Source organism: Galleria mellonella, unplaced genomic scaffold (genome assembly GCF_026898425.1).
Source record: "Galleria mellonella isolate WM207_F2 unplaced genomic scaffold, CSIRO_AGI_GalMel_v1 utg182, whole genome shotgun sequence".
In the NCBI taxonomy this organism is placed as follows: domain Eukaryota; kingdom Metazoa; phylum Arthropoda; class Insecta; order Lepidoptera; family Pyralidae; genus Galleria; species Galleria mellonella.
In genome coordinates, this window is record NW_026442023.1 from 93,303 (window position 1) to 111,917 (window position 18,615).

General features: G+C 34.4%; 2 protein-coding genes and 1 long non-coding RNA gene across 3 annotated transcripts; 2 read left to right on the plus strand and 1 right to left on the minus strand.

Moving 5' to 3' along the window:
* Positions 1–1,172: 1,172 nt before the first annotated feature.
* On the plus strand, positions 1,173–12,737 carry LOC113512893 (uncharacterized). The gene is made up of 3 exons (XM_026896851.3): positions 1,173–1,334; positions 11,148–11,265; positions 12,529–12,737. The coding sequence occupies exons 1-3, from the start codon at positions 1,235–1,237 to the stop codon at positions 12,650–12,652; spliced, it is 342 nt and encodes a 113-aa protein (XP_026752652.2). The 5' UTR covers positions 1,173–1,234; the 3' UTR covers positions 12,653–12,737.
* On the plus strand, positions 7,278–8,785 carry LOC128200379 (uncharacterized). The gene is made up of 2 exons (XR_008252696.1): positions 7,278–7,581; positions 8,615–8,785. It is a non-coding gene; the product is annotated as an uncharacterized LOC128200379 (long non-coding RNA).
* An 864-nt stretch (positions 12,738–13,601) lies between the features above and the next one.
* Positions 13,602–16,778, minus strand: LOC113512895 (uncharacterized). Its single transcript, XM_026896852.3, has 3 exons — positions 16,477–16,778; positions 15,439–15,559; positions 13,602–14,707 (listed from the first exon to the last, which is right to left on the minus strand). Exons 1-3 carry the CDS (start codon positions 16,565–16,567, stop codon positions 14,593–14,595), a joined length of 327 nt encoding a protein of 108 aa, XP_026752653.2. The 5' UTR covers positions 16,568–16,778; the 3' UTR covers positions 13,602–14,592.
* Between the last annotated feature and the right edge of the window lie 1,837 nt (positions 16,779–18,615).

Genomic DNA, 18,615 nt, shown 5'->3' on the forward strand with positions numbered 1-18,615 from the left:
TTTCTTAACACGAGTTCGTTTTATTTATATTTTACTCACTAGCGTTCAGCCCACTACTTCGTACGAGTGGATTTGTGAAGTAGGAAATCCAACATAATCAACTTCAAAATAAAACGTATCATCATCATCTTCCTACCCTTATCCCAATCGTTTGGGATCGGCGTAATATGATTTTATCCGTATTACAAAAAGATTTGGTTTTTAGTTTTACGACCGGCCACCTGCCTGACGTCAAAATAAAACGTATACCAGTATTTAAATTACACCTTCCAGAACACAATTTGATATAGTACTTAGTTTGTGCATGACACCAGAAATAATATACAACCGAAATTACTTTTAAAACTAGTGCTTTGACTTTTATTGATCTTATTAAGATCGCTCATGATATATATTTGCTTGTTAAATATCTCCCATACAAGGTACTTTCTATCACGCACAACCACACTTTGGAATCAACTTCCATCAGCAGTATTTCCGAACCGATACGACAACATAACCTTCAAGATAGGGGGGAAAGGGGTTGTTAGTAATAGAGACTGAGAATCCCATTGCTAGCAATATACCCAACCAGGTCGACCTCCTCGCGGTTCCCCCTGGAAACCATCATGGTTAATTCCTGATGAATTCATCATGATGGGCTAACTGGCCTGTTTTTATTCTCATCTATCACTCTTCACTGGTGCTCCGCCAGCGTATCCCGTTAGCGCAAGCGGGGTTACCATACCATTTTCATTCATCAAAAAAAAACCTTAAAGATAAAAGCATATTCCTTTTTAAAAAGGCGGCAGACCTCCTGCATTGCCGTTGGTGTTATGAGTGATCATGGGCGGCGGTAGTCACTTACCATCAGGTGAGCCGCATGCTCGTTTTCCCCTGTGTTTTTAAGAAAAATGTACAAACACCTTCCAGATACAATTTTATTGTATTAGTTTGATTTAGTTTATTTTAAACGATACGAATACTTGTTTCTTAAGTTATTATTCCAACGATGAACTACGATTCTGCAATCTTAGTTCGGTACTCAATAATTTAATTCATATCCATTACTAGCTATATTTAGAATCATACAACAAAAGCATAATAAAACCATCAATGGACTTGCATCAATTCGTTTAAATTGCACGTGGTCATTTTCCTGTTAGGTAACTTAGTTGCATAGAGGTATATAAGGAGATACCAGTTTTAATGTCGTTTAGTCATTTACAAGTTCAAGGCAGTATATGCAATAACAATGTTTAAAATGTCTGTTTTTCTGTGTTATCTGATGGTGGTGATCACAGGATTGTGTGAAGCAAGACAAATTCCACCGGTAGTAAAGCCAGCTGAGTCAGGTCAGTAACTTAAGCAAAACAGTTTGTTTCCACAAACCTTAACGAAAAAGTGACCGGATGGTGTTCAGCAAGCAAGAATTGTATCTAATTTCGGTGACTGTTTTTTGATTTCGAGTCTTTAGAAAAGTTAATGTTATCAGTTATATTTTTTTATAAAAGATTCCTTCTATAATTCGGGGACATCCGAACCTCAAACGAACGACGACCTAAAACGAATCCGGACTTCAAAAGAGCATATTCCTTTTTAAAAATCAGCACCACACTTGCAATGCCTCTGGTGTTACGGGTGATCTTTTTTTTTATGGATGATAATTTTATGGTAACCCCACCCGCACTATCGGGATACACCGGCGGGGCACCAGCGAAGGATGATAGGTGAGGATGAAGCAGGTCAGTTAGCCCATCGTAACAAATTCAACAAGAACTGTTTATGATGGTTTCCAGGGGGAACCACGTGGACGTCGACCTAATAGGGCATATTGCTAGCAATGAGGCTATCAAACCCCATTGCCAACAATCTCCTTCCCCATGCGGGTGATCTTGAGCGGTAGTCACTTATGATCAAGTGAGCTGTATGCTCGTTTACCCCCTTTGTTATTAAAAACAATACATCAACTTTTCTGGGGATTTGAAATTGAAAGCACAGTTGAAAGATCCACTGAAATTGGGCAGAGGTCCGGCTGTAAATGACCCAATCAAGTTTTGATAAAACACAAATGAGAATAATAACAAATTTAAATGTTCAATAAATTAGATAACTTCTTATCTGTACCAATACAGTATATCAGTAGACAGGTTAACAAACGTTATCGAGCTCTTAATTTAAGACGAGACTTTGCCTCTCTTTGCATCTTCTACCGCCTGTACAACGGATTGTGCTCTGAATAACTCTTCAACGTCAACTATGATGCCTACAGCCACCTTTCACCATCGTATCGGTCGCTATCGGCAAGAAATAAATCCTTACACTTTAGAACTAGAAAGATCACGTACAGTGCGGTTTCAAAGGAGTTTCCTACCGCGAGCACTCAGGTTGTGAAATGATCATCCTGCCGAGGCTTTCTCTAGAAAATACAGCGTGGGGTTCTTCATAAAGATTAAGGTTACATTAAAGTTTCTCAAGGGTCAACAACGCGCTCGTTACACCCTTGGTGTCACGTCCATAGGCTACAGTAACTCTGTTTACCATCAGACGGGCCGTATGCTTGTTTGCCACCATAGTGATATAAAAAAATGTTACGATTTTTTTAATATTTTAATTATAATTTATAATTTAATTTACATTTTCACCAAGTGTCATTTAAACACAACATACTACGTAATACCTACTTGCGATCGAAATTTGCTTAACATTTTACCTCCCCTACCGACGACACACACTTGACCTTTTATGTAAATTACTAAAACAGACAGTACCTTTCAAACTTTTATTTGTTTTCTTTCAAACTTCCAAAGCTCTCGGATCTACCACTGAACTGCTAAATTTTACCTTGCATTGTAAAAAAACAATATTTAAAAAGCAAGCTACTTGCTCCATAATATAATACTTTGATAATATAGTTACTAATTCGGACATATTACTAATACGGCACGCCGTATAATCTTGGCATAGAATGGATCCCCCATTCCTTTCCCGTGGGTGTCGTAAGAGGCGATTAAAAGAACTTAATAGCCGAAGGATGGACAGCAGCGTCCATATTAAAGCATCAACAAAGCCTGTGTTAACCTAAAAATTGTCAACTTGCCTGTCAAGTGTACAACTTCTGGTATTATGTTTATTATGTTTGTTTAGTCTGTCTATCTATATAACTTTTTACGCCCATATATATGGCGTGAATTTACTGGGTACAGAGGAATAACATCTGAGTCTTCAGGAATGGCAACACATGGGGGTATCATGGGTGAAACAGTGTACTCTGTTATGTCCATGGTACTGCTCATGTCTATAGGCGACGGTTACCGCTTTCCATCAGGTGGGCTGTCAGCTTGTTTGCCATTCTAAGTTGTATAAAAAAAAATAGGAAATGAATTTTTGTATGGAGAGTTAATCATTTCTCAAATAAAGCATATGATACTCAGATATACTATTAATTAATCATGTATTTCCTTGTACTTCCACAAAAATATTCATTAATTAAACAAAAATATTAAATTATTGATTTTTAAACATTAAACCCCCTTAATAAAGTTAAAACGTCCTACAAACCATTTTTTACTATTAGAGTATATTATCACTGTCTTTCAAATTGAGAGATTAGTGTAAAAGAAAGGGACAAAACATTTCAATAGCTAAAATATAATAGTTTTATAAAGGGTTTAATGTTTTTAATAAATAGGGGGTCATATCGTCATAGTCGTAGAATACTGACGGATCTTTATATGTAATAGTATTTGTCAGATCCGTCAGTATTCTACGACTATGACGATATTATAAATGACTTTAAATTATAGTTTGATTTCAGTACTTTATTACGAATATACAATATTTCAATTACCTACATCTATTTAAAAAAAAATATTAAAAATAAACGTGCCTATACTGAGGGAAATCCCACTAGACATATAATAAGTATATCTTATTAGTAACAATGTGCAATTTTTTCCTTCTATTACGTAGATTGCTCACTGCATACTAACAGCTAACAAGATATGAATACCTATCTAAATAGTTATTTTGTAAACGTTAGAATTTATACTGTGATAAATAGATTGTAAAAATTATTATAGTAATTAAAAGGAAATAAAAGAATTGTAATAAACAATAATACTAATTTCAATAAATAAACATAATAAAACAATAAAAGTAACTTATTTGAATATTAGTAATTAAAGTCAGTTTCAATAGAACTTTATAAAAAGTTAACCAAGTTTTATTGAAATTATCACAGAAACTCTCTCTCTCTCTAAATGAAATTGTTAACTAACGATGCGCGAATCCGAATAATTTTGTTATTCGAATAATTAGTAATTACTAATATTATAATTCGATTACTAAATTGGTGGTATACTAATTTTCGTATTCGAATAATTTTACTAATTAGTAATTCGATTTAAAGCACTAATAATGAAGAAACCCTTTCCCTGTATTCACTACTTTAATATGTGAATAAACTACAATTTTTTTATTGATAGCTGATGTTAACAATTGCTAATTTTTAGTACATATAATACCAGAAGGAGACTTTGTACAAAAGTCGTTTGCTTGGGTACCTCTGTCCCATTCATGTTTCAACCGTGAAGCAATTGTGTTTGCATGGCTGTGTTTTGGTTTGAAGGGTGGGATATGGCAGTGAAATTACAGAGTACAGAGGAATAACACCTAAATCCTCAGGAATGGCAACGCATGGGGAGTATCATGCGTGAAACAGTATACTCTGTTATGTCCATGGTACTGCTCATGTCTATAGGCGACGGTTACCACTTTCCATCAGGTGGGCCGTCTGCTTGTTTGCCATTCTAAGTATTATAAAAAAAAATACTAATAATATAATTCGACTACTAAAATAATAATAAACTATTTTCGTAATCAAATTATTCTACTAATTAGTAATTCGATTTAAAGCACTAATAATTTAACGTGTGAATAAACTACAATTTTTTTTATTGATAGCCAGTATCAACAGTTGCAAATTTTTAGTGCATATACAATTAAAAAATTTGCAAAAAGTCTCATCATTCCAGCGATTAGTTACCTTCGTACTTACTCGTACATGAATGATTGTAGCTATACTAATAAATGATTTTAGCGATTAAAATCAATAAAATTAGTAGTGGAATCCAAAAATTTGCGGTCGAATAATTTGAAAATCATTTGGTAAATTCGAATAATTTCCTCAGTCGAATAATTAGTAGTCGTATTAGTAAATTCGAACATCTCTATTGTTAAGTAATCGGAACATTTAATCAATCAATTAATATTTTATTAGTACTACTATTATTTTTTTAATGGATGATAATGGAATGGTAACCCCACCCGCGCTATAGGTATACACCGGCGGGGCACCAGTGAAGGTTGATAGGCGAGGAAATGAAGTACGTCAGTTAGCCCATCGTGACGAATTCAACAAGAATTGTTCACGATGGTTTCCAGGGAGAACCACGTGGAGGTCGACCTAATAAGGCATATTGCTAGCAATGGGGCTGTCAAACTCCATTACTAACAATCCCTTTCCCTCCCAGTACTACTATTAAATATAAGCAGACAGTTTTATGATTGGATCAATTGTTCGTTTGTTTACATTTGATTTGATTTGATTTGATTTGATTACATTATAATTAAATTTCATTGAAACGAATTCATCTTTAGAAGTCAACTGTGCACGAAACAGGATAAAGCTAGGGTTTATTGTTTTGGAATACTGCCATACATTTTTATTTAATTAAGGATGAAGACATCCTATATTCGACTGTATTTTTTATCTTCGTCGAATCTGACCGATTTTAATGATCCTCTTCTCTTCGTAAGGTAAGAATAAATTGTCCTAGTGTGGGTCTCCTATTAAAGTTGTCATGATGGAAATCATTTTTTGCGTTGCATCATTTTAATTTGTAAATATAACAATTTATATATATTTGTATACATTAGAATTTATATAATAGTGCACCACCTACCCTTTGTCTTTTTCTCAATGTCCTCTACCCAAAGGTTGTCTGAAAGAGATTGCTTAGCAATCAGGCGGCCTTTGTATCATTTCTAATTAAAATTCACTTTTTTTTTTTATTTTTATAAATGGTGTAATAAATTGTAAATAAATAATATTGTATCCACAACATGCGAAATGGATTATTTATTTATTTTTTATTATTTATTGATTATTTATTTTTTGCTTTAAAAAAAATATTATTTACTTCAATAATATAAAGGATCATAATCAGATATGAATCAATAATCCCAATATAATCAAAATACTGATTTATTAATCAAGGTGGCTGTTTTATTCGTCATCAACTTAAACCTTTTGCAGTTAATTCCTATTTAATGCCCATTTTATCCAGTAATTAAAAGAGTCACTAGAGTTAGAAGTTGAACAAAGTTTTCTGCATGGAGACTTCTTTCTTAACTATTTTTGCAACCAAATTGCATGCTGTGTTTCGGTTTAAAGGGTATGTGGTATGGAAACTGCTGGGTACTGGGACTTGTATGTCATAAAGCATTATGTCATTAATGTTGCATCCATTCATGGGCTATCAAAAAGGTTGAGACTTAAAAAAAAATCTTTCTTACTTACTAGTAGACATTAATCATAATTATATAATTTTATTTCCTAAGGTTTAAATTACAAAAATTTATATGAACAATGATTTTTGTGATCAGTGTGATATAGTCTATTTGCTCGCTCTTAACTGTGATTTTATTTCATTTCATCGCAATGAAATCTGATCACTGTTAAAACCTGCGATTTTTCATTTCATTTGCAGCACTACTTGTACTGTATAACATAACTGTATAAAGAGAAATAGCAATTGCTACTTAAGAGTTCACATTTCATTAGTAATTTCACATGTTACTTATGAAAAATTCCATGCCTACTCGCTAGATGTCGCCTTTTGGGATTTTTACGCTCAACCTACCTACATCAGCAGGGACCATCTTCTTATCATCACATTACCGATTCACACCTTCATATAATATTATAATTGTTGTAGTAAAACATTTTTGTCTTTTCTTTCAGCTAACCAAGAAGGTTGCTACATTAAAGATTTAAACATGGTGTTGCCATTAAATGAGAAATACTCACCAGTTGATGGTAAAACATGTGTGGAGTACATTGTTATAGATCCACACCCTGTAATTTAACTGCCATATCCCATCCTTTAAACCCTTCGTCATATATATATATATATATATATATATATATATATATATACATATATATATATATATATATATATATATATATACTATAATATATATACTATAGATATATATATTTATAGATAACTTTCAACTTTAGCATGAATTTATTGATGACTATTCAAATCATCACCCGACTCATTCTCTAATGGTTACAGGTTCGATTCCTGCACAATACAAATATTTGTATTCGTAAATATGTCTTATTGTATAGATAAATCTGAGTAATGTACATGTTTATATCCAGTTGCTAGACTACCCGTATTGTGGAAAACTCCTTTTCATGGTTTTTCGACGAATTTATTTTCAAATTTTAATATCCAATTACATTAGCAAAACACTCCTTTAAAAGAATTCCAATGGAGACGATTCTGAGACGCCATTTCTCAATAGGTACATATCTAATGTTAAAATTTCAATTCTATATCAGAGCAAAACCTTTTTTTTATAGACCAACAAAATTTCTAATAGAAATTTTATGATTTCATAATTCTTAGTAGTTTATTTTCACACAAATTATTTTTTTTTTATATATAATTATTCTTTTTAAAAAAGCAACAGAGAGCCTACCATGAAATGTTTTCCAAAATTTCGGAACCAAACGAAACACAAATTTGATGTTAAAATTACATAATACATGCCGTTTGGAAATATTAAAAATGTTAAAATATTGTTCCTTTGGACTTTTATGATAGGATGTATGACGAACGAAATGTTAAACTCCATTTATTGGTCCGATTTTGGTATAAACAAAAACAAGAAATTGAATCTGAAATTTCGGAATTTCATTTCATGGTAGACCCGCAGTTCTGTTTCTTGCTCGTTCTTCTTGGCTGAAATTGCGTTCCGAATGGGCGATAATAAAAATAAAATGTTTATTCAATAATGCTTAAATCTAAGTTTACTTGAATAAAAATATTTTTGTCTTTCATAGATTTGAGTCAAAATTATTATAAATTTAATTTATAATGGTCCATAAAACTGTAACTTTTAAATTAAAATATTAGCTTAAGAAATGTTTTTTCAAGAAATGATGTCCCAGAAATGATCCCAATGATTTTAATCACAACATATCGTCATAGTCGTAGAATACTGACGGATCTGACAAATATTACATATAAAGATCCGTCAGTATTCTACGACTATGACGATATGACCTCACCATCCTGAACCAAAACAGGAACGTAGCCTCCCTGGAAACCATCATGCTAAATTCTAGCAGTATACATCACAGTGGGATAACTGACCTACCCTTTCACTCTCACCTATCGTTCATCACTGGTAACCCGCCAGCGTATACCGTTAGAGCAGGCGGGGTTACCATTCCATTGTCATGTATTAAAAAAAATACGATCCACTAGTACGATCAACCGAAAAGAAAATATTCATGTAAGTTAATATATGTATTCTTTTTTTTTTCTTTTAGATGTAAAGTAATAAAACTAACAAAAGGCTGGGAGAAGTTTGACGGCATCAAGACTAAACCGTATCCAATGTGCTGCGACTTTGCTGTGTTCACTACTGACGATGCGGATTATTAAAATTAATTTATTTATTTATTAAAATTTAAATAATATACATATTTTTATTATTGAAATATTTTTTTATTCGAATTTCTTTAACAAACCGAAATTACCTCTACCGTAACTTACAATAAAAATATTTTAGGCAATATTTTTAATACCATGCATTACATCATACATTACATCGTAAATCTATACCTCTTTTATGAACTTTGTTTTTTTTTTGTATATATTTTGTTATTATTTCTTTTTAAATATATAACAATATTTAATGTTATTTCAGTGCTGTAAGTAATGGAAATAAATTATATATCTATCTACATATATTACACCGTACATTACAATAATATTACATCGTAAATTACAACGATGTTTTAAAAAGGACGCTGCTGTCTATCACTCGACCATTAAGTACTGTTAGTCGCCTCTTACGACACCCACGGAAAAGAATAGGGTGGCCGACTGTATCCCAGGACCACACGGCAATCAATACAATAGTAAATTAGAGTACGTTCAGAAAATATCAAAACAAAACATAATCCAAAGTGGATTTCTTTTTATACAACTTAGAATGGCAAACAAGCTGGCGGCCCACCTGATGCAAAGTGGTAACCGTCGCCTATAGACATGGGCAGTACCATGGACATAACAGTGTATACTGTTTCGCCCATGATACCCCCCATGCGTTGCCATCCCTGAGTACTCAGGTGTTATTCCTCTGTACCCAGTAAATTCACGCCACATCCCACCCTTCAAACCGAAACACAGCCATGCAAACACAACTGCTTCACGGTTGAAACACGAATGGGACAGAGGTACCCAAGCAATCGACTTTTATACAAAGTCTCCAAACACTACAATACCCAAAAAAGTTCCTTACTCTAAAACTCGAAGCTGAATTCAACAAGTTTAAATATCATAATTAAAATCACAGTACGACGAAGTTAATTTCCGTCGAAAGATCTGCGTACGCGATAGATAATTTGTCCGTGGACAAAATTTTGGCTATTACTTACACAACAAATACATGTTGTGGCATGTAATTATAGTTTAATTATTTATTTAAGTATACCATGTAGTCCGTTATCTTATAAACCGCATCAGCACACAATTTAGGTTTCATTTTTATAAAAAAAAAATACAAGAGAATAAAAAAGGATCAAATTTTAAAGGAGTTACACTGATTCGACATTCGGGCCGATGCCATACCTAGAAAGAAAGGAAGAAAGAAACTTTATTCTACACAAATATGCGACTACACCCATACAGGGGTTAAAAAAAAATATTAAGAATTATAACAACGAAACTACACACAATATTTATATATAAAAAAAAGAATATAAAATTTAAAAAAGGAAAAAGAAAAACAATTCGTATAATAACAGTTTCATCCAAAATGAGTGTGTGTGCGTGCGTCGCGATTCTAGTTCTCATTCGTGTTTTGTGTGCCGCATCAACTACACGGTGTTAAAACAAATTAATACAATTGGGATAGTTACACGATCTATAAGTTATTATACTATTGTTTTACTCTTAATGAACAAAAATAAACTTATGCGAAGTAAAAGTACCGATTTGTTAACGCGTAAAATAAGAAAATTTGAAAAATAATTTAAACAGTACATGTAACTTGAGAGTAATGGCTGAAATGATGATGATGACCAGAGATTCTGTCCGCGTGACTGGGACTTCCCCCATAAGGGGGGTTTTGTCAGTAGTTGCCACGCTTGGCAGGCGGGTTGGCAACCTCAGTTAGGTATTGGAGATGTTTTAAGAGGGACGCTGTTGCCCATCGCTCGCCCTCCCTTAGTCGCCTATTATGATACCCACGGAAAAGATATGGCATATTCTATGCTGAGTCTATACGACAATCAATACAACAGGGATGGTAATATCTATTATAAAGGCTAGGATCTAATTTAACATATAGGATACTTTATATACTAATTCATACAGGCAAAGCCGCGTGAAACAGCTAATTATATTAATAACAAATCTCTTTCAGTTGTCCTGATTTCAAAATTAAAGAGAAAAATAACGACTTCAATAAATATTTATTACAGAATACAAATTTAATAGTGATCGGTTAAACCGTTTTTTTTTTATTGGGTGAAAATGATATGGTAACCCCGCCTGCGCTAACGGGATACGCTGGCGGAGCACCAGTGAAGGGTGATAGATGAGAATGAAAACAGGCTAGTTAGCCCATCATAATGAATTCATCAGGAATTAACCATGATAGTTTCCAGGGAGAACCGCGAGGAGGTCGACCTGGTTGGATATATTCCTAGCAATAGGATTCTCAGTCTCCATTACTAACAATCCCTTTCCCCCCGGTTAAACCGTTAGCACGCTAAGAGTTAAAAAAGAAACAAACTTACTCAAAAATTAGTTAACATGTTATTCTCTTTAATTATTAGCTTCAATTACTTTCAGATGCCATAACGTGTAATTTCGATGGTCAAATCTTGAAGATAAATGAGACTTATGCTCCAGCCGATGGTAGCTGTATGTATTATACGTGCCATGGTTCAGGCAACATGTCGGGAGTTACGTAAGTCCTTTGATGTTTTTATTTGAACCGACTTCAAAATTATTTACCTCCGTGATAATGGACTTCACTTTATTTTTCGCAAATGAGGCACCGAATTCAATTTAGTAAACGAATTTGTTTAAATTCAAACAGCTCGCCATCGACAGGGAGTTAAATCCCATACCTTAAAGCCTAGATGGTCGCGTACAGCGCGGTTTCACATATATTTCCTACCATGAACTCTCACATTATGGAATGAGCTCCCTGTCGAGGTTTTTAAGAGACTTTGTACAAAAGTCGTTTGCTTGGATACCTCTGTCCCATTCGTGTTTCAACCGTGAAGCAGTTGTGTTTGCATGGCTGTGTTTCGGTTTGAAGGGTGGGATATGGCGTGAATTTACAGGGTACAGAGGAATAACACCTGAGTCCTCAGGAATGACAACGCAGGGGGGGTATTATGGGCGAAACAGTATACTCTGTTATGTCCATGGTACTGCTCATGTCTATAGGCGACGGTTACCACTTTCCATCAGTTGGGCCGTCAGCTTGTTTGCCATTTTAAGTTGTATAAAAAAAAATGGGGTTCTTCAAAAAAGGGATTAAGGGGTTTCTTCCCTGAGAGGTCCCAGATATTACAAGCATTCATAGGCAACGGTTACTGCTTACCATCACATGGAACGTATGCTTGTCTGCCACCTCAGTGGTATGAAAAATATTGACTCAGTTTCATTGTTCTGGGTTATGCCACTAATACTCGTTGCTTAGTTCCTCATAAGATAAGACATCCTAACTTGAAAGCCAGGCGAATACGTAGCTTTTAATAAGCAAAATATTAAAATAATGGGGTTTCCAGTCCGGTCGTACATTTGTATGTACTTAAAAATACAGTTAAGTACATTCTATTTATGACTCTAAATAGTTTAATCCGAACTACTTTCGAATGGTCTACCTCTGGTCTTTGTACCAAGTTCCTCCATTATTTTCTATTATTATTTATTTATTTTATAGTAAGAAGTATTACATACATTTCAATTTTTTTAGTGTATTAATGCACAGATAAATAATCCTGTTACAGTATTTTACTTTTTTTGTGTACCTTACACATAGTGCAGGTATATATTTGTTACTAAATCATGCTTAAACCGGTAGACAGATTTGAATGAAACCTGATACACAAGTAGGCTAGGATCTAATTTAAAATATAGGATATTCTATATACTGATTCGTGCAGGCAAAGCCACGTGAAACAGGTATATATATATTAATAACAAATCTCTCTTTCAGTTGTGCTGATTTCAAAATTATAGAAGCCGAAGGCTGGACATATGTCGAAGGGGACAAGAGCAAACCTTATCCAGAATGTTGCGATTATGCCACACTTCAAAATTCTACGAAATTAAACGAGTAAAAAAAAAACATATTTGTCAATTTTTAACCAACACTTAATCTACTCATAATTACCTAATCACTATAAAAAAAGAATAAAAAAATCACATCAAAACTTTCCTTTTCATGATACTTAAAATGGCAATCAAACTGATGGTCCACCTGATGGAACGTGATACCCGGTAGAATAAAGAAGTGGACAGCACCATGGATATCATGGGATGCACTATGATGCCCATGATACACCTCATGCGTTGCAGAGGAAAGGAATTATTAGTAATGGAGAGGTTAGTCCCCATTGCTATCAATATACCTTATCAATTCGACGTCCACGCGATTCCCCCTGGAAACTATCATGACTAATTTATCGTTCAATCCGTCACGTTGGGCTAACTGACCAGAGTCTCTAGACAAATGGCAAACGAATTCGTCGATAGAATCGACATCGCTAGCTAGTCCGTGAGATAGAATGAGATAGCAACGTCCGATGTCTCACTTCAACTCACGAGCTCGCTAGCGATGTCGATTCCATCGACGAATTCGCTTGTCACTTGTCTAGAGGCCCTGGTGTTTTTCATCCTTACTCGTTCTTTAACTTCCTCAGCTCCACCAGTGTATACTTATAGCGCAGGCGAGCATACAAACACATTTGCAATACGACAGAAAAGCTCTTTACCTTTACGTTTCAACTAAATAAAATAACATTCATCATCATCATCATCATCATCATCAATATCATCATAAAATTAGTCATTAATTGTCCACTGCTGAACATAGAACTCGATCTTGGGCGGTTTTGCTAATAGTTGCCACGCTCGACAGGCTGTTTGGCAACCGTAGTTAACCTTTGCTCTCGTTTTAAGAGAGACTCTACTGCCTTTCCTTCTAAGTCGCCTCTTACGACTCCCACGTGAAAGGAACAGGTGGTATATTCTATACCGGGACCACACTGGAAAAAATAACAATACAAATTTATTACCTTTTACAAATTTATTATTATTTTATTTCAAAATATAATATTTAAATCAAAATAAAATAAATAAGAAATGAACAAACAAAATATTATTTTTTATATTTCCTCTATTCAATAATGCACCGCCTACTTATTTCTCGATTTGCCCAATAGTTGACTGATATATATATACCATCTGGTGTTAACACCAAATGGTGTTCTTGGCGGACTTAAGTCCGCCAAATGTACAAAGAGTTTCACTGTACATTAAAGTTTAAATAAATAAAAGAAGCAAATAAATAAACAAATATGTTTAAGTTAAAATATTATACAGCTATTTCTCGTTGGTTATTTAGTGATTTTCACATTGTAATTTTTTTTTTTATTTATTAGGTATACACAACAGGTTAATCCATAATATTAAAATCGTTTGTAGATGTAGGCTTGATGATATTTATATATATAAATTTAGAAGGAGTAAGAGAAAGAAAGATTTAGTACAAGATTGTACAATGAATATTAATAAATTAATTCAGAGATAATATGTCACGATACAACAATATTATTAATATATAATTTTAATTGTTTATATTTATAATAAGTTTACTATTGTAATCTTTTGGAGGGAACAATAAAGAGTATCTATCTATCTATCTATTGTTCGGTAAAATTAATTGCTAAGACGAGAAGATTATCAAGCACGTCGCTGTTTATTTTTCTAAAACTACGTAGGTTTGAAAAAGATTGGTAGCTGGCACATTTATAGAGAAACAATAGTATGAACTAGACTGAGACCCAGAGAGGTGTATACAGGGCATAGTTAAAGCAGTTGGCAAACAATGTTAAATTATAAATAGAAAAGATATGAATGTGGTAAGTAACAATGAAGGAACGAATGCAAAGAACAAAAATGTGTAAAAATTTAAATATGTTAAAGAGACTTGACGGCTGTTTATAAAATGTTTCGAAAGGCATTCAGACTCGAGTTGAAGATATCAATATACATATGTCTATAATTTATTGTCTTCGTCACATTTAATATTCGGACAACAGTGGGGATATGATTTGCTGGTGTCTGATTCGGTGACGTGACACTTGGGGTCCTCGGTGAAAACAACGGGGCAGCTGTAAAGGAAAAAAATAATTAAACACTTTACGGCTGGACTAATATGGTTGTTTTTTAAATGTTCGCACCTAATTCAATTAAAAATAGAGAAACGTGAATTAAAAATTTAAATAGTTCATTCAAAAAGAAAATAAAAATGTGGCTAATAGAAAAATGTTTTTACTCAATTAATTAATATTTTAAAAGGTAGGTAAGTAGGTAGGTTGTCCTAATAAGCAAGCTAAAGTAGCAATGAGTTGGTCACGTAGCTCGAAGAACCGACAACCTATGGGGAAGAAAGGTTTTTTATGCAACTTAGAATGGCAAACAAGCTGACAGCCCACCTGGTGGAAAGTGGTAACCGTCGCCTATAAACATGAGCAGCACCATCGACATACCAGTATACTGATTCGCTCATAACACCTCCCATGCGTTGTCATTCCTGAGGACTCAAGTGTTATTCCTCTGTACCCTATAAATTCACTGCCATATTCCATTATTCCCATTCTTCAAACCGAAACACAGCCATGCAAACACAACCACTTCACGATTGAAACACGAATGGGACAGGGATGCTTGCAAACGACTTTTGTACAGTCTCTCTCAGGTTCTTGAATGACGACCTCGTGCGAGCAAAGGCCGTGAAGGACGATCACCCACCATGTGGGACTGAGATCCTCAAGCAGAGGACTTTCGTACAAAATCCCCCTTATGTAACTAAAGTTTAAAATAATATTAATAAACTACTCACGTCGCATAGTCTAAATTGTTTATTAAACAACCAATTCGTACGCAAGATCCAATAGGAGTTAAGTATGTAGAGACACGTACGACATCGTTTATTTCTTTAATGTAGCATCCTTCTATATGGGCTGAGGAAAGAAAAAACATACATTAATGGGGCCAATAACGGAGCTGCCTCGATTCTGCAGTGCATCGGGAATGTTAGCTAAAATGCATATGCATTGTTTCTACACTATTATTCGTAAACGATCTGAGTCACTGCTCTGCAGAGTGCGAGACAGCCCCAACTGTATTCTGGCGAGGGATAGGCAACAGCGTCCCTCTTAAAACATCTCTAAAGCCTAACTGCGGCTGCCGGGGGAAAGGGATTGTTAGTAATGGAGACTAAGAATCCCATTGCTAGCAATATACCCAACCAGGTCGACCTCCTCGCGGTTCTCCCTGGAAACTATCATATATATTTCCTGATGAATTCATCATGATGGGCTAACTGGCCTGTTTTCATTCTCATCTATCACCCTTCACTGGTGCTCCGCCAGCGTATCCCGTTAGCGCAGGCGGGGTTACCATACCATTTTCACCCATAAAAAAAAACTACGGCTGCCAATCTACCTGCCAAGCGTAGCAACTACTGGCTAAACCCTCAATACTGTTTACTGTATACTGTTTCGCCCATGATACTCCCCATGCGTTGCCATTCCTGAGGACTCAGGTGTTATTCCTCTGTACCCTGTAAATTCACTGCTATATTCCACCCTTCAAACCGAAACACAGCCATGCAAACACAACTGCTTCACCTACCGTGACACGAATGCGACAGAGGTACCCAAGCAATCGACTTTTATACAAAGTCTCCCTCTGGTAATTATAATAACATTAAAGTATTGACAGTGATCAAATGAACTTATTCCTCAAGTTATAAATAGCACATTTAATTTATTTCTTCCATAAGTATTTAATATTTAATACAAGCAAAAAGTTGTTATTGTTGAAATAAGTATAACTTTGAGAGAATCTAATTAATTAAATTAGTAAAGAAACTCACCGAACTCGGCAGGTTTCTGTGGCAAATCAGTTAGTCCAGTAGCTGCATATGCTATTTTTAAAAAACCAATAGTAATTAAAATTCGTAACATTTTTAATTAAAAAAAAAACAAGTAGGTAACGCCTAAACTCGATTGAAAACAGAGCAATACAGAATTGTGTTTTGAAATCACGTAATGCAACTGGCCATCTGCTTATCGATGCTCTGTTAATTTAAAGTGAACTATTGATTCGCATTTTATAGATAGATAGATAGATAGATACTCTTTATTGTTTCCTCCAAAAGATTACAATAGTAAACTTATTATAAATATAAACAATTGCAAGAAATAATCACAATGAGAAAACAATGGGCGACCTTATCGCTAAGAGCGATCTCTTCCAGGCAACCTTTGGATGGAGGGGAGTAATTATAAACAATTTGGTGGGAGGCACGATGAAAAATTTTGTTACTTCTGTATTTATATGTAACAAATATAAGAATAATACAATAGAGGGGAAGGGATTGTTAGTAATACGGACTACCAGTCCCATTGTTAGCAATATGCCCAACCAAGTCGACCTCCACGTGGTCCCCCCTGGAAACTATCGTGCTGTATTCCAGGTTTATTCATCACAATAAGCTAACTGGTCTGCCTTTTCATACTCACCTATCAACCCTCAATGGCGGGGGTGAAAGGAATTGTTAGTAATGGGGTTTAACACCTCCATTGTTGACAATGTGACCTGTCAGGTCAACCTCCACGCGGTTCCCCCTGGAAACCATTGTGGTTAATTCTCGTGGAATTCTTCACGATGGGCTAACTGACCTATTTTCATCCTCACTTATCATCTTCCACTGGTGCCTCGTCGGTGTATACCGTTAGTGCAGGCGGGGTTACCATTCTAATTTCACCCATTAAAAAAAAACCCTCACTGGCGCCCCGCTAGCGTATACCGTTAGTGCAGGCGGAGTTACCTTTCCATTATCGTCCATTGAAAAAACAATGATACAATTGTAGGTATGTTATGATAATATATATGCATGCTTAAATTAATTTTGAAATAGTTAGTGGATTATTTTTTTTAATTCCGCTACCATTAGTATTCGTGGGACTGCCAACATTTGAAAATTAACCACTATTATTATTAGTATGGCCGTGTGATCCCAGCATAGAATGGGCCATTCCTTCCTTTCCTGTGAGTGTCGTAAGAGGCGACTAAAAAACTTAAGAGGGAACAACAACAGCATCTTAAAACATCTCTAAAAATCTAACTGCAGTTAGCAAACCTGCCTGCCTGCCAAACGTAGCAACTACTGACAAAACTCCTCTTATAGGGAAGGCTTAAGTTCAACAGTGAACAGCCAATGGCCGAAATAATGATGTTAAATCCATTATGACACTAAAAACGTATTTTCTGGATCAATTGAAAAACTCACGAATAAAAAATAGAACATTAATAGAACTTCAAATTTCGATGACCACATCACTATTAATTATACTTACTGATAAATAATTTGCAATACAAAATATTTATGTATTATCTTTATCAGTAGATACCTACCTTGCACGAAACCACGGGTCACATAAACAAGGTCAAGGCACTTTACAATAATGTCAAGTGTTGATTTTGTGGAATTCGGGACGAACTGAACATTTTAATCGTTTACAACCACCACAGAATAGTAATCACATTGTTATTAAGCAGTCGCCACTGCCCTTATATTGACGTAATTGGAAAATGAATCTATGCAACCATCTAGTATTATCAATACAATAATATTAATGACGATAACTATTATATTTGTAGAATGCTTTTGTCCAAAATATCGATATCAGTAGCTGTCATTTAAAACTTTATTTAGTAAAGGAACTTTTTTAAATCAATAAATAATATATTTGCATAGATTTCATAGAACATTTTTTGGTCTATGTGACGGGAGACATCTAGACTTTTTATTATTTAATTGGAAACCCTTGTACTATTTTAAGTTATGACTGGAATATTACATTATCTCTATTAAAAAAAAACAAGGCAAAGAAACAATACAATACAGCTTTATATATAATTAACGATGTATTTTAAGTAACTTAAAAAGTAGATTGGTAAGTAGTTTATTCAACAAATAGAATCATTAAAATTTAATTTTTATATAAAA

Excerpts from the sequence above, each read along its gene's own strand:
- LOC113512893 (XM_026896851.3), top strand. The coding sequence starts at position 1,235 with ATGTTTAAAATGTCTGTTTTTCTGTGTTATCTGATGGTGGTGATCACA. Across the intron at positions 1,335-11,147 it reads AGTAAAGCCAGCTGAGTCAG|ATGCCATAACGTGTAATTTC; the intron begins GTCAGTAACTTA and ends AATTACTTTCAG. Across the intron at positions 11,266-12,528 it reads GGCAACATGTCGGGAGTTAC|TTGTGCTGATTTCAAAATTA; the intron begins GTAAGTCCTTTG and ends TCTCTCTTTCAG.
- LOC113512895 (XM_026896852.3), bottom strand. The coding sequence starts at position 16,567 with ATGTTACGAATTTTAATTACTATTGGTTTTTTAAAAATAGCATATGCA. Across the intron at positions 15,560-16,476 it reads ACAGAAACCTGCCGAGTTCG|CCCATATAGAAGGATGCTAC; the intron begins GTGAGTTTCTTT and ends TTCTTTCCTCAG. Across the intron at positions 14,708-15,438 it reads AACAATTTAGACTATGCGAC|CTGCCCCGTTGTTTTCACCG; the intron begins GTGAGTAGTTTA and ends TTTCCTTTACAG.